Source organism: Humulus lupulus, chromosome 8, assembly GCF_963169125.1.
Source record: "Humulus lupulus chromosome 8, drHumLupu1.1, whole genome shotgun sequence".
NCBI classification, from domain to species: domain Eukaryota; kingdom Viridiplantae; phylum Streptophyta; class Magnoliopsida; order Rosales; family Cannabaceae; genus Humulus; species Humulus lupulus.
This window is the reverse complement of record NC_084800.1, coordinates 64,452,449-64,468,481: the sequence shown is the minus strand read 5'-3', so window position 1 is coordinate 64,468,481 and position 16,033 is coordinate 64,452,449. Positions and strand designations below refer to the sequence as shown.

At 33.5% G+C, this 16,033-nt stretch overlaps 1 protein-coding gene across 2 annotated transcripts; it reads right to left on the bottom strand.

Moving 5' to 3' along the window:
- Positions 1–3,326: 3,326 nt before the first annotated feature.
- On the bottom strand, positions 3,327–15,114 carry LOC133797547 (homeobox-DDT domain protein RLT3). Of its 2 annotated transcripts, none has more exons than XM_062235477.1 (18): positions 14,957–15,114; positions 14,448–14,552; positions 13,320–13,655; positions 12,684–12,742; positions 12,254–12,487; positions 12,070–12,135; positions 11,790–11,985; positions 11,346–11,446; positions 10,214–10,300; positions 9,955–10,086; positions 9,456–9,596; positions 8,350–8,472; positions 7,742–8,200; positions 6,957–7,367; positions 5,689–6,294; positions 4,685–4,789; positions 4,261–4,478; positions 3,327–3,878 (listed from the first exon to the last, which is right to left on the bottom strand). In XM_062235477.1, the coding sequence occupies exons 2-17, from the start codon at positions 14,506–14,508 to the stop codon at positions 4,263–4,265; spliced, it is 3,333 nt and encodes a 1,110-aa protein (XP_062091461.1). In that variant the 5' UTR covers positions 14,509–14,552; positions 14,957–15,114; the 3' UTR covers positions 3,327–3,878; positions 4,261–4,262. The 2 variants fall into 2 exon arrangements, with proteins under 2 accessions (XP_062091461.1, XP_062091462.1); XM_062235478.1 differs by having other exon boundaries at positions 3,327–3,827.
- Positions 15,115–16,033: the final 919 nt, after the last annotated feature.

Here is a 16,033-nt window from a genome sequence, read left to right as displayed (position 1 = left end):
AATGATTTAATATATATATATATATATATATAGATGCTCATATTCATTCAGATTGGCCTACCAAACATCGTGGTCACCGTGAATGCTTTTTTTTATCAATTAATTTGTACTTTGTTTGCTTAAAACAAAGAAATTAACTCAAGCAATTATTTTGATTTCAGATTTCGACAAGGTATTTGGTTTAGGCCAAATTTGTACTTTCTTTGATTTTACTGTTCTCAATCAAAATTAACATTTTTTTTAAGATAATTCTGACAGCATAACAGTACAACTTTATTTTAAAGAAAAATAAATGAAGGGCAGAATGAGTGCATTCTATAGATTTGGAACGGAATGAGTGCATTCCATAGATTTGTAGTGGAATGAGTGCATCCATTAATTTTTGGGACGGAATGAGTGCATTCCATAGATTTTTGGATGAGTGCATCCATTATTTTTTTGTTTGAGAGTGGAATGGGTACATTCCATGTTAGATGAAGAGAAAGAAATTAGTGCATTCCATCATAGAGCAAGAGAAAGCTTAGGAAGAAAAAGAAATTTAGGGATAGAGAAAAAGAAATTTAGGGATTAATATTTACCTGTGAAACTTGAGCAATTTGAAGAAATATTGTCTCTTGATTTTTTTTTCTCTCTGTTTCTTTTTCTGATGCAAAATGTCTCTCTCTCTCTCTTTCCCAGATTTTTTCAAAGTGTCGGTTCCTTTTTTTTTTTTTGTTCTCAACTCTTCTTATTTATAGAGCCTATTTATTTTTTTTAAAATTTATTTTTTTTAACTTCTCAACCCATGTAACTTAATGGGTGAGAAAAAATAGGTGGAGTGGGCAGTTAAGAGAGTAGAGAGTCTCCTAATTTTGCTCTCAATTTGACTGACCATTTCTTTTTTTAGTATTATTATTATTATTATTTTAATAATCAATTATTTCCTTTCAGCCTTTAAAAAGAAATAATTGTATATAAATAATAGTAATTAAATTTTTTTCGTTCAACACTAAACAAAATTACATCTTTTCCACCCATGGTGGTTGGCAACAAATGGGATGACAGAAGGGGGTTTCAGTGGCTAACAACCACATCTTGGTAGCATGTGTCGACGTTGGCAGTGATTGGCCATTCAAGAAAACAGAAGAAGAAGAAGAAGATGATGAAGACGATGGGAGAATAATTTATTTGTAGATTAATATTAGACATTCACCCTTCAAAAATTAAAAATGAATTGTCTAGTTTAACCAAAATACAATAATTGTCCCCCAGTTTTTCTTTTTCACTTTAAACCGCTTTTTAACAGTAATATAGTGTTATAACCTTTTTAAATAATGAACTAAACATAAACATATTTTTTAGTATGCTAAAATATATAGTCTAGAAGATTTTACCGACGTAACCCCTAAATAGGGATATACCAATGTATTCTTTTTTGTTTCGGCATTTGAAGAAATTTTAACCTAAATTTTTTATATAACGATATTTATAATAGTCATCGGGACCTCTCACAAGATTTTAGAATTTATCGATATCATATCTCAAATAAATAGGTATACAACAAATTGTTTGAATTCTTATTTTGATACCTTAAATAATTTCTAGAAAATTTATGTAAAGTCCCTTGTAACGTACACTATTGTATAAAAAAAATTAGATTAAAATTTCATTGCACCAGAAAATTATCCGACTTAATCTATAAATCTATATTGTTAATATTAGTAGATGTATATAAATCAAACATAATTAGGGTATTCACGATTCTATGAACATTCAGATTAAATTATAATCTTTAAAATATAAATATTAGTTAAATATATTATTGTTATACCCAAAAATTGGAGAATGCATCCTAAGGGGCTAAGGAGAATGCATTCTAGGAGAGCTAAGGGGAGTGGTCCTAGGAGACCCCAAGGAGGATGTGGTCCTAGGAGACCCCAAGGGAGTGGTCTTAGGAGACCCCAAGGGTGTGTAGGAGGCAAGCCTCCCAAGGTTTCCTAAGTGTTGGCTCGAACGTGTCCAAGGTAAGTAGCTAAGGAGGAGGAGTCTCATGCAAGAGGAAGGAGACTTAGATTTTGATAAGGAGAGCCTATACAATGTTCGATCGGACATGTTTGGGAGATGCTAAAGGAGAATGCCTTGATCTTGTCCAAGGTGAGATGTTATGGAGGAGGTTGCCTCAATGTTGTCCAAGGTGAGGTGCCAAGGAGGTTGCCTCGGGCCAAGGAGATTGGTTCAAGGAGGAACATGGCATGCTAGAGGAGAGTGTCATGTTAGAGGAGAGAAGTGCATGTCCTACCACCATGCACGTTTAACCCACGAAAACATATCCTACCACCATGCACGTCCAACCAACACTTGCATGAGTGGTCAGTAGGAGGTGGATCAACTAGCTAGAGGAGACTAAGTCAAGATTCCCAGAGACAGCTTCAACAACATACGCGGGAATCTCTCATTCTTCCCACAAATGGGGGTTTGTTACATTTCGAATTTTGAATGTTTAAATGTAATAAATATAATAAAATATCCCTATCATAAGGAGATATCAGTTGAGGATCCCAGACCTATAAATAGAGAGCTTATGGGATGAGAGAGGGGCTTCTTCCGCTTTTTCTTTCTAGAGAGAGAAAATTGGGTCTGTCTATTCTAGAGAGAGAAAGTGCTGAGATAAGAGAGAATTCTTGTATTTTTGCAATCTGTACTGAAGAAACTCAGTGGGCTCAGTCCATCTGATCTTGAGTACGGATCTATAAATCACAACTCTAACTGGATTGGGCTATTACCGATCTTGAGTACGGGGCTTGTCTGATCTATAAATCACAACTCTGATCTTGAGTACGAGGCTGAACCACTATAAAAATCTCCTGTATTATTTACTTTTCTTGTTTATACCGTTTGTTGTCGTTTTTATTTCTCTTGAAGGCTTGTCGTTATTGACGTTCTCACGTCGTTGGCTAAAAACGCAGTCAACAATTATTACTTTAAATGAACACTCTAAATGACTAACACCAATAAACTGATTTATTAGTAAACCAAAAAAATATAATAGTTGTGGTCTACCAGCAAACCTAAAAGGTGATATGAACCTTAATATCGTAAATTGGACGTTATGGATTATTAGTCATACATTAGTAATAAATCCAAAAATAATAAGTATATAAATGCTAATACATTTTTGCTCTGCATTAGTAACAAGTATATTAGTGCTAAGGTAAATTTGTCACTTTCAATCCAAAAATAATAGCAAAATAGATAGTATATAAATGTAACTAGCCCTACTTGAGAGTGTAATTCTAAGTTACCAATACATTTTTTACCCCTTTTGCTAGAAAGCAGAAGATAGCAAATCATATAATAGGATGCTCGGACTTGGATCATATTCCCAGAAGCCGAAAGGTAAATTTACAATACAGAACAGACTTTTTACGCTAAGAAATATAATATATGAGTAATACATTATATTTATTTTCAAATTGAGTGAGATGTGCAGAAATTTGACAAAGCACAAAAACCTTTTTCTTCTTTTAGACTGTACACTGAACAAAATTTATTTCCTCCATACAGAGAATGTATGTAGTATTAATAAGAGCTCAGACATGAAATCTGATCAGAGCACGTAAAAGAGTAAACTTACCCAAGAAAAGGAGGGCTCTTGATAAATGCCACAAAATAGTCTTTTTAAGTGTCCTAAATTCTGTACATCTAACCACTCAATAGCTTGAAAACAATAAGAAGGTATTGTCAGCGCCCTTCTTTGGATTTCAACAGCCGGTTGTTTTCCTCAACACAAAATAGGTAGAGTATGCTCCCGTCCTGCACAGCTCAACTATGGATTCAAAGCTTCCCACCTTCATAAGTTCGTTACCAGAGGTAGAGTACCTCATTCAGACCATGATTATCTTACATATTAGAAAAAGAAAGCATTTCAGGTTGAGAATAAATGTCAAGATAATAAACATGTAGTTGTTCTGATAAAGGACATCAGAGTGGACTGTCAAAACAACTAGTCTTCCAAAAATACTACTATTACTTAACAAATCTTTGAAAGATCTTTTCACATGATATATCTCACACTGAATCCTAGTCTATTGAGATTTTTTAGTTGATATCATCCAACAAAAGAATCTTTACAAGGACTGTACCCCTAATCATCAAAGAAGACGATAATAAGAATGGCCGACTAAAAAGTTCTGAACAAGAGAGCAGAAATGCCCACATTCGATAAGTTTATGATGTTTCAAATGCCATATTAGATAGTATGATTGAACAAATAGACAATACCTTTACTTTTGATAATTAGCTATTTTTCCAGAATGACCTCTTTCCTTGGACGGAGTAACTAAGGCATCTAATTTCACCAACCAGAGTGCAACTGCAGATGTGGTTTGAGGCAAAGTTGTGAAGCATGCAATTATTTCTTCACCATCATAAGAGCCCGGCAAGACATTGCATTGACACAACCAATTTTCATGGATGGCACCAATAAAATCTGTAAGAACCTGCAAGATGAAAATAAATAGAATAAAAATGAGCAGCTTAGAGAATTGAAATTTTCAAATAGACCTTACTATTTACTAACCATGCATACTGAGAAAAATTAGCTTTCTATCTCAAGGTGTTTGTGTTACAAAAATATTTTCAAATAAAATTTTCTTTGAGAAAATAAAAAGCATAAAAAGGAATAGATAAATGAAAGGCAGATTACCTGCATAAGCTCTTGCAAAGACGAGGTGCGTCTGAGCCGTTTGACCCATAACTTGTGGGCAGATTTTGTCCAAGCACCAATTAAAGCGTCTTCAGGCATAACAGACTGCAATAATGAATGAGGAGGATGAAACAATTATTCTTTTTTTTTTATTATTTTTTAAATAGCTCCTTGTCTTACCTACAAAATTTGAGAAACAGGAAAGTATAACAATGACTACATAGGTACTCAAGAGAGAGTTGAACCTCTGACCTTATGGGATCAAACTATTAATGAATATAGGTAAAATGCATGGAATCCATATGTAACTAACAGAAGTCATTCTGTATCATGAACCCAATCACCACTACTCCAATGATTCTACCCAGTTATCATAATTTATATATCTATTGGGCATCTAGTTAATGTACAGTAAGAGTCTTAATGAATCCAAGTTTCACTTCTATATAAGTTACAAGCAAATAAAGTTTCAATTGTTGCTGGAATTCAGCAATTTTTCCACCAACAATGGCAAAAAACCATTGACAAATATTTCCTAAGAAATTCCTGAAAAGAGAAATCTCTAAACAACATCGGGTATAAAAAATTCAATTAATGGGGGCAAAATCATACAAGGACTACAATAAAAAAACATAAACTAAAAAGTAGTCTGGTAGGAGTGTAAATTCTTTGCCTAGATGTAATGGAAATAAAGATATTATTACAATATAATCACAAATTTTTGCCAACACCTCTCTAATTTACTCTAGTTTGATTCTTATTTATTAACATTCTTAGTCACGCATGACACTTTTCTTATACCTTAGGTTCCGATACTTCTACAAAGCAGAACTCACCTAGGTCAAGTAAATCACTTCATAAGCAATCTTACATAAAAGTGGAAATATTAATTTCTGTGGGCCAAATCAAACAAGGATTGTGATGAAGGGGCACATGGTACCACCCACAACCCAGCACAAAAATATATGATATAACATATAAGTAGCATATAAAAAGCTAAATACCTCAATTGCATAAATTGCAGCTTTAAGTGACTGGAGCTGCGATGAGAGGACTTTTGGAAACATATCAGTAACTTCATTATCCCTACATGTGGCTATATGGATAGCATATCTCTCTTCTTGATCAAAATCAACTTCAAATGTGGTATGGCATAATCTGCAGTGCTTCTCATCTCTCCAAAACAAATCATGACAGCATTCACATCTGGTAAGCGAATCAAAATATGACCTTTTACCATGTTTTACAGCATTAAGACACAAATAGAATTTACTCCAGATCCAGGAATCAAATGCTTGAAGACGGATCCACTTTTGTTTTTGTTCTTCTCCCTTATTTCGGACATCTATAACTATGGCCCCAGATGAAGGCAAGGAATCACACATGACATCAGTCAAGGTCAGATTGTTCTCTACATCAGACAATGGAGAATAACTGTCTTCCCGAATGATAGTCAGGTCAGATTGAGTCAAATGTCCACTAACATTACTGTTTACCATTCCACTAGACATTGTTTCACATAGACATGCTTGCCGTTTCTCCAAAGATTCAATAAGTAGAGCCTCTCGTTTACCTCTGTCATCCAAAACTTCTAACAAGGCACACAAAGCCTGCACTTGACAGCCATATGGAGAAACATAAATTATTGATCAATTACATTAATCCATGTAGATACATAATGTTTATCATGCAATATTTCAAATAATAAAATATAAGACAATTCTTCTATAAGGGCTTCACTTTTAGCCCTATGTTTCTCGACCCGTGAACAGTTTTCGGCACGAATTTTTTGTTATGACCGTGTATATTGTAGCTATTTAGAGCATCTTGCAATTTTTCAGAAAATTCCGAATAGCTTATAGTACCGAAAATCCAAAAACTAGGTTCAAATATGTTGTTTTACACGCGCATAAAAAAAATTAGTCACGCGTGCAACATGTTTGAACCTATTTTTCGGTACTGTAAATTATTTGGAATTTTCTGAAAATTTGCAGGATGCTCTAAATAGTTACAATATACACGGTCATAAAAAAAAATCGCGTCGAAAACTGTTCACGAGTCCAGAACACTGAGAGCCCTACCAGTAGGAAGCTCCTATAGGAGAATTCCTCGTACAATATATATGTAAAATCAAGAACAGAAAAATTGAAGCAGCTACAAAAAACTTTTGTGTGTGTGTGCGCGTGAGTGTGGATGAGAAAATGATTTTTTTTGACAATAAAATAGTCAGAAACACACACCAAAAGAAAACAAAGGAGAGCTGGAACATCACCTCTTTTGTATCAATCACCTCCCAATGACCATCCTCAGAAGATTCAAAATAAACCCTCCTATGGCCTGGATCATTTGCATCACAGGGACCTAAGAATAGCCAGTATCTATTGTACCTACGATCAGACCCCAAAAAGACAGATTGCATGGGATGTAGACCAACCCACATTTCTATATCTTTTGCATCTTTTTCCTTGTAGGGTCTCTCATAAAACTTTGAGATTGATGCAGATGAATCTATTGCATGATAGTTCCAGTAGGCATAAGCTTCTTTTATGCCCTGTAATTGTCCAAGATGTCCCCAAGATGAAACTAGCAGGTTTTGACGCTTAGCTGATGACCTCTTAATTTTTCCTCCCGAACTAGTATAATGGATACTAGGTACACATTCAGCAATAGTTTTTGGAGGTTCCTGTTTTTAATTATTTAAAAAAAATAATAATAAAGTTATAAGTCTGAGAGAGGTTTTCTGCATGAGCAACTGCTTATTCAAAATCGTGGACAGAAATGTTACGAATCAGAATTAAAGTGAAGTATAAAGATGCAAAAAAAAGAAGACAAATTTCAGAAGTAAATTTGTCAGCTGTTTTTTCTCCATCTGCTACTGAAGGCTTAGCTGAATTAAAATTATGAGTCTGATTTGAGAGCCAATCAATTTATAGATTTTAACCAAACCAATCCTAGTCAAATTATTGGAAGAAGAAGCAACTAACTTCCATCGCCAAATTACTATACAATCATTGCATGTTATTCATGGGATGACCATGCCAGATGATCTGTGATTACCTCTATTCTGATGCTAGATCCTTCACGAAGCAGATCGATTAAAGCTACCAGGACATTCAACTTTTCTTCAATGCTTAAATCTGAATATTCACCTTCCATCAGTCCTAACAGCCATGATTCACCAGTATGGCTCTCATCAATTTCAGTGTAATAGTTTAATAAGCCATTTTGATTTTTTTGGTTGTTTAATTTCTTCACTTCTATAAGAGTGGAATCTTCTGCATCACATCTTGAATCTTCATCGCTACTATATGCATCACTCTCACTGAGGCCATCATCAACTGCTCCAGAGTCTTCAGTATCTGACTGTAGTTCCTCTACTTTCTTAAGGATAGAGTTTATCCGTAGACGGTATGTGGTCGGCGAGATCTTTTCAAACAAAGTTATGTCACTTGATAACATTGAACATATTAAACACTCCAATTCCTCAGTAGTGCCGGCCAGTTTTAAATCAACAATCTTCAAGACAAAACAAAATTCATTGCTGATATAAGTTGAATGTTTTTCTATATTATATAACCGATAAAAGGAGAACGGCAGAAAAACAACATGTTCAACTGCTTTCATCTTTCCTCGGAAGAAATATTATTGACATTTGAGTAACTTACTGGAAAAGACTTTGCCATGTCAGAAACTTTCAATCCATTGTTTCCTTGTTCTAGCAAAATTCGAAATAATGCACCCTTCAAAGTGGCAGGACGTAGACCGTACTTCACCATAAGATGCACTTCCTGTGGAAACATGGACTTCTATTATTTAGATGAAATGAAAGTACAAAAGTTATTGCAGATAATAAGTTATCATCTTAGAAAAACAACCAAGGACACCAATTCCCAAGTAAATCAGAAAAAGATGTAAATCATTACATTAAGCACTCATAGAACCACCCATTACTTGGACCTTACTAGAAGTAGAAAACAAACCCATTCGATAAAATAAAGAAACCTTCATGAAAAGTCCCTAGTCCCTAAATATTGATGCAGCAAGCCCATAAATGATGACAAAATCTGGATGCACTAGTATGAACTTTCAAAGCTACGCAACAACACATATTGGCATTAAAAAAAAAGTTTTGCAGTAACAAAACTATAACAATATGGTTATTAATATTGACGAGGATAATAGCTACCACAGTTTTCCAGATTGATTGAGCATCATGCAGGAAGGCAAAATTGGAGAGGAAAAAGGTAATGATTGCCTCACAGAAGACAGTCATTGTTAGTAATTTGATATTAATTTAGTATTTCAAGTAAATTACATTTTTGGGGAAATTCCATCCTTGATTGCTGAAATTGGTGTGGGCCAAGGAGAAGTTGATTCCAAAGTGGTAAAGTAAACTCCAAAACAGGTTCTAATATTTTTTCCTTCCAATCATGTAAATATGCTTTCACTCCACCAACCTTTTGGTATTATTCAGTAGTGATCTTAGAAAGATGTAATAAGAATTTTATGTGACATTAATCTATCAAACATTGTAGAATTAACTGATTCTAAATCAGTTACACTTTAGGTCAACTGGAGAACAGTTATGTTTTCAAAGTATTAGGTTCACATTTATGAAGCAAATAAGCAGAGAAAATACCATATAATGCATATGTGGGATGCCATGCAAAATCAATTTGCAAGCATAAAAAAATAATATAAGTATGCATATCAGTCTACTAGATCCATCATGAAGCTTTATCAGTGCCACTATCATTAAATGTTTGAATACCTTGTTGTTGGTTTCCCTTCGAATGGAACTTTGTTTTGAACCAAAACCAGAAGCAACCAATATTTGGCGCAGTATTTCTGTCCAGGTTAGAGGATTTAGTGATCTCGCCCAGAACTCCAAAGAAAAATCTTGATTTTCCACCTGCAAAATCATTGATCAAGAAGCCTAAATATTGATTGCATCTATTTGGTTTTATCATAAACAAAGATAAACAATAAACTTGCATGAATATTCATATGAAAAGTTTTGTGTAGTCTTGACAATGCACCACATCTTTTAGAGTGTAAAGTTCTGCTGCCGTTGGACAGAATTTGAGCATATATATATATATACACACACATATGGATTTCAAAGTAAATACTTTTAGATTCCAATGCTGCCAATGTCAACAAGCACTCAAATAAAATAGCACTAAACTTCCAATCTCAGTGCAAAAAGTTCACTTCTAAAGTTTACAACCCTCTAATGTGAGTGTGAGTGTATGTATTTTTTAACTTACCATGTGAAGCAATGCAAGATAATTGCAAGATTTACTCTGATGAGGCAAAGATTCGTTGTTGAGCTCCACTTCAATATCAGATAGAAGATGCTTCAAAAGGGCCACATGAATTTTCCCAAGCAACAAGGAATCCTGAAAGGCATGTTAGAGAACATATTATAGCACTGAAAGAACTCAAATCAAAAGAGGTAAGATCAAAAAGAGAAAACAAAATGTTAAACAGAAGGAAAGTAAAGTCAGATTAAAGATGAAATAAAACCTTGTCATGAAATGCTTGAGCAAACTCATCAAGGGTGAATGGGCAGACATCAATGACAAGAGAGTAAGTATAGAGGAAATGGAAAACCTGCCAACAGAAGTCAACACATGTTTTAAGATTAATGCCAATGATAGGTAATTGTCTCAACTAAATGCCTTAATATATTGCCATTTCAAAACACATGGAGAAGAGAAATGGTGGGGTGGAGAGCAGCATTTCACAATAGAGAAAAAAAATTAGGATGATAAATCTTCTATCAGTCAGAAACAGTGTTATTGGCAAATAACATACAAAGGTTCCAATGATGCAAGAAAACATTGTAATCAGTAAAATACACTTCACATAAAGAAATTCAACCCCTGACCAAACCTTGTTAACAACTTTTGTTTCCTAACATGAAAAAACAAAATGGGCAGAGTTGAGTGAATCAACAAAAATATGATGGAAGAGATATAGGGCATCATATATGCACAAACCGTTCTCTACCAAAGTACAGGCCTGATTAATTTTTATGGGGTAGAAAAAATTCTGTATGTAAGGCCTGAATGTAATCAAGTTAAATGAAATAATATACCTGAAGCAACCTTTAGAAACTGAAAGCTGCTACACAGCCTATAGATAAAGATAGCTTGGAAGTTTTTTCACATCTAATTTCTAGATTGTCAGGGCCAACAAACACAAAAGAATGAGGCATGATCCAGGAACTATATAGAGCTAACAAAAAATGACACATTAGTAACTACAAACATTTGAAGAGAAAAATATTTTATTACAAGATTCTGTATCCATAATTAGACTTATTTGATTAATTTCTTCAATGATTTTATTGATTTTAAGCCACGTTGAATCATTATTTTATTACAGCTCTTGTATTTTACACACATACCAAGTGACAATAATAAGAACAATCTGCAAAATTAAACAGAGTCAGACTATCAGAAGGATTATAAAACAGTATTAACTAACACAACAATCTTTTTTCATGAGCATATTGATAATTATAAAAACGTCAAAACATGCAAAAAAAAACCAAATGAGAGGATATCTAGCATCTACCAAATACATTGCATTATGCTTCTAACTGAGGACTTCATTAAATAAGGTAACAGCAGAATCTTTGGTAAATTTGTACCTTAAAAAGCTTCTTGACAATCTCTGGAGATGAATCCCAAGGTTGCATACTGAAAGGTTGCTTCATCTTTACAGAATTTGGTGGAAACTTTACCAACAGATCTGAAAGATGAAAACAAAGTCTACTTAGATATTTCATAATCATGATTCAAGAGAAAAAAAAGAAAACAGACAGGTTAATATGTATCACACTACTGAACCCTAGCTTTAATTGGAAAGTATAATTTTGTTTCATGAATTTAAACTCAAGACCACTTTGCTAGAATACAATTGTAAGGAACTGTCCGTATCAAAAGAATCAAAGATTAAACTTTTAAAATAAGTGGTAAAATTTCCAATTAAGTAGTTTTCTGAAAAACTGATCCAAATACATAAACAGCAAATGATAGATAGGAAACAGAATTTTGAACTCTTTCTACAAAACCAATTTTGTAAAGTGAGCAACCTTGAAGTCCAGTAGTAAAATGACCAGAACACCCTGGTCTATTTGATACTGCTTGTAATTCTCTCCCCTCCAGCTCTTCATCATCCATGAGCATAGAAATCAGATTAAAGTTTTCTTGAGAATGTCCTCCCCTCAAAGCAAGATCACATTTTGTTTTGCCCGCTGGCTTCTGATTTGCATCTTTGAAAGATTCCACCTGGGATGTAACAACATGTTATGTATAGCACTAGTTGCGAGCTTGGGAATATATAGATCGCAGTCAATAACAAATAGTAATTACCTCTCTTCTTTTAACAGAATGTTTCTTCTTCTTCTCTTGTAATTTGTTCCTTAGCCTTCCCTGTATCTAAATGAGCAACCAACCTTTCAGTCTACTTGTAAACTTTTTTCAAATTCAATTCAAATAAACTTCGAAAAATAACCAATCTATTAACCCTCAATCAAACACAGTCTAAATGACTTACAGTAAGAATTTTTTGTTTTTTTGGTTTTCTAACTTGAATTTGTGGATTTTGTGACCCGGATTTTGAAATTGATGGTCCCGTTTCTTCGTTGGCACAATCGATGCTGGTAGGATTATCTCCAGCATGAGGGTTAATTGCCCGCCATGCTGTCATTAAACCTTTACCCATACCATGCTTCTTTGATGGTGCATTATTGCCATTACAAATCGTATTTATGACAGCATGCTTGGAAACCTAATTGAGATCATAGTGCACGTTAAAAAAAAGAGGAAAACTGGCACCAAATAAAGGAAGAAGTAAGGAGCACAAATGAATATTCAAAAGTTCAAGAGGTTCGTTTACTCCCAAGAGAAAACCTATGGCCTTAGCCAAATGTACAAACAAAAATAATCAAAAGAAAAGGCTATCTGAAATTTATTTTCTCAGGTACCTTTGTCCTTTTAGTCGCTCTCTGGCTCTCTTTGCAAGAAGAATATAAAATTTCAGGATCTAAGAGAACAACAACAGAAGATCGAGATGCGTGTGAAAACATATCCAAAATCTAAAGGCATATTGAAATAAATAAAAAAAATCAATACAAATAATCATTAAACCACATGAAGACATGGACTTGAAAAGTATCCAGAATTATACTCTCTGTTTTACTATTCATAAGCAGACTAATTTATATTATGGTACAACTGGCAAAAATAATATCTTCAAACAACACATTCTACAGAAATAAAAAGCAGAACAAAAGATCAGGACTCGTACAAAAAGAAAACGTTCTAGGCTAGAAGTTGACAAATAAAACTAGCAAGTAGCTAAGCACCAATTGCCAATACATTAGGGGAGTTTTTGCAACAGAGGCTCAAATGTTCATAAGAAAGACCATCAACAATATTTAATGTTAAGAAAGATTTAGACAAGCTAAGCTTAAAAAACCTTCAAAATAAATGGAAAAGCCATAGTAATATTTCGAATTGAGTAAGCTCATCGAACAAAAAATAAAAATCACATTTCCAACCATAAAGAGGAAAGCCGTCAATTATATTTCTATATGCAATGAATTGATTCTACTGCATACCTTTGCAATGGAATAGTTTTCCTGAAGGAAGAGAATCAAATTCCACACCAAGGGGAGGACCATCCTTCCGAAAGACCCTTTTGAGAATGTACTCTGGGGCAAACAAATCCTGGGATATTATGTTCTTAGCAACAGATGCCTTTTGGTGTTTGGAAGATGAAGAACGTGATCTAGCAGCATGTTTCTCCGTTGAAGTTGAATCCGAGGATACAGTTATTACATTTTCTCTTTTCTCCTTTCTCCTTTTCTCGACAAACCAACACTGAATCTGCTTGGAAGTCAATCCCACAGTAGTAGCATAGTTTTCAATTTCCATTTGTGTAGGATATTTGTTTTCTGTCTCAATAATCATAATGTTAGATACTACAACCATTCAGGGTAAACATCAAAATAGAATCTTGTGGCATAAGCCATTGCACAAATAACATATGTTAAATAAGTGAGTATGCACAGTATAATGTCTTCTATTCATCATTGTTATGGAAGCTCTGGCACAAAAAACAGAGGTTTAATGAGTGCTTTTTTTATGTTTTGGAAATCTTCTATCCCTCTTGTCCTTTTATGTTTCCTGTTATGGTTTTCTTAATTATTGACATTAAAATTATCTTCGCTCCTTTAAAATGAATAATAACAATAAAACATAAGTATAAAATGGGCACAATCTTGTCGGCATCACCCAAGCATTCTAAAAAAAATACAGGCACGTAGTGGTATTTAATTGCAAAGGAAGGAGAGAAATAGAAGAACAATAGAGAATATATAAAATGTCTACTGTTGCTTCACAACAACATATCATGAGTTCTTGGAATGATTGGGATTCTTGAATGTATTGTTCAGCCTTTTGTTGAGCATGAAGTTGTAAGTATCACTTTTTTTTCTTTGAAACTAGGCTCTCCGCCTAACCCTACAATATTTGGGGACCAGGAAACTATAACAATTGCTATGAGGGACTCAAATCTCAGACATGTCCGAACATTTGAGCTACCAAGGAGTAAGTTGCAAGTATGACATTCATTTTGGGTAATTGAGCTTACTCTTGGAGAACATAACTTCAAAATTGGTTCTATTTGAATTCAATCCTTTTTTTACGTATTTAAATATTAGGGAGAGAGAGATTAAGCTTGTTACCTAGGTACATGCTGTCAAGAGCTTCAAGTTGTACAGGCGTTTTCCTCTTTGTCTCCATCATTTAATTTTCCCCTTGTGGGTATTTACCACTGCAGCTTCCGGTATCTGCAACTCCCAATGAAAAAAAAATATTTAAAAATAAAAAAAAAACTTCATTTCCTCATATAATTGCACTAAAACTTCAGTATCCAGAAGTGTGGAAAAACAAAGCTAAAATGGTTTTTTTTTCTTTTCTTTTCCATTCGTTTGAAAACAAAGAATATAATAAACAAATGAATTATCACCACCTACATATGATGAAATTTCAATCAAATGCAAATAATTCAACTTATATTCCGAATTAAGCCCCAACCCACTTAGAGGAACGAAAACAAAGAAAGCCATAAAAACTTTGCAGAGAACAGAAGAAGAGCAAAAGAAATGAAAAAGAGAAATAGAAATAGAAAAACAAAAACAAAGTAAGATTGGGTTGGGTTGCAGAAATGGGAGAATGGAATTGAGAAACTTACACACAGTGCCTGTCTCTCTCGGTGTCTCAGAGAGCTACCATGGAAATGAGGTTCATTGAGGATGAGCTCGAGAGGAAAAGCAGAGCAGTGAACTGAGAAGGGTTTAGAGGCATGTGGAGATAAATTATCAACACGTAGGGTTTTGGGTGTGGGTTTTACCATAAAATTATTTTGATTTTTTATTACAAAAATAAATAAATATCTTCTATCTTTATTCTCTTACGTGCCGCTGCCAGAAAACTATTTTCTTTTTCTTTTAGTTAGTAATATCTGTTATTTCCTATTTTTAGAAATTATAAGAAATAGTTCCCCTCGTTATAAGAACTAGTCAACTATTTACTCTTGTTTAAAAAATAAAATGAAATAACACTTTCTTTTCTTTTTTTTTGCCAAAAAATGAAATTGTAACAACAGCATGGAAAATACATAAAATCTACTCATTAAATCATATATCACCAGGTACAAAAGAACAAAAGTTAAATAAATAATATAATAAGGAATTTAGAATAATAATAATAATAATAAACAACGGAATATTTTAGGTTAATAAACATAGGACATTCTATGGTAGGGCTTCAGTGGAGTTCTTTTGTATTTTTGATTCGTGAATAATTTTCGACGTAATTTTTTTTATGATTGTGTATATCGTAGTTATTTAGAGCATCTTACAAATTTTTAGAAAATTTCAAATAATTTAACGTGCTAAAAATTAGGTTCAAACATTCCACACTCATAAAAAAATTAGTCAGAACAATCTCATTTTTAAACTAGTTTTCGGTACTGTAAAATTTTTTTAAAATTTACAAGATACTCTAAATAACTACGATATACAGGATCATAAAAAATATCACACCGAAAACTATTTATAAATTAAAACATACAAAATAGTCCAATCGGTAGGCCTCTTTTTAATGACCCTACCATACAAATTTCCATAAACACAAACCCTAACTTTCTTGTCTATTCCTGTTAAAAAGAAATTTTAATATACTTTTTTTTACAAAGTGAACTTGCGTGACAAAGGAAAGGGAGATAAAGTCATAGAGTGAGACTTTATTTATTTATTTTTTTTGAGAA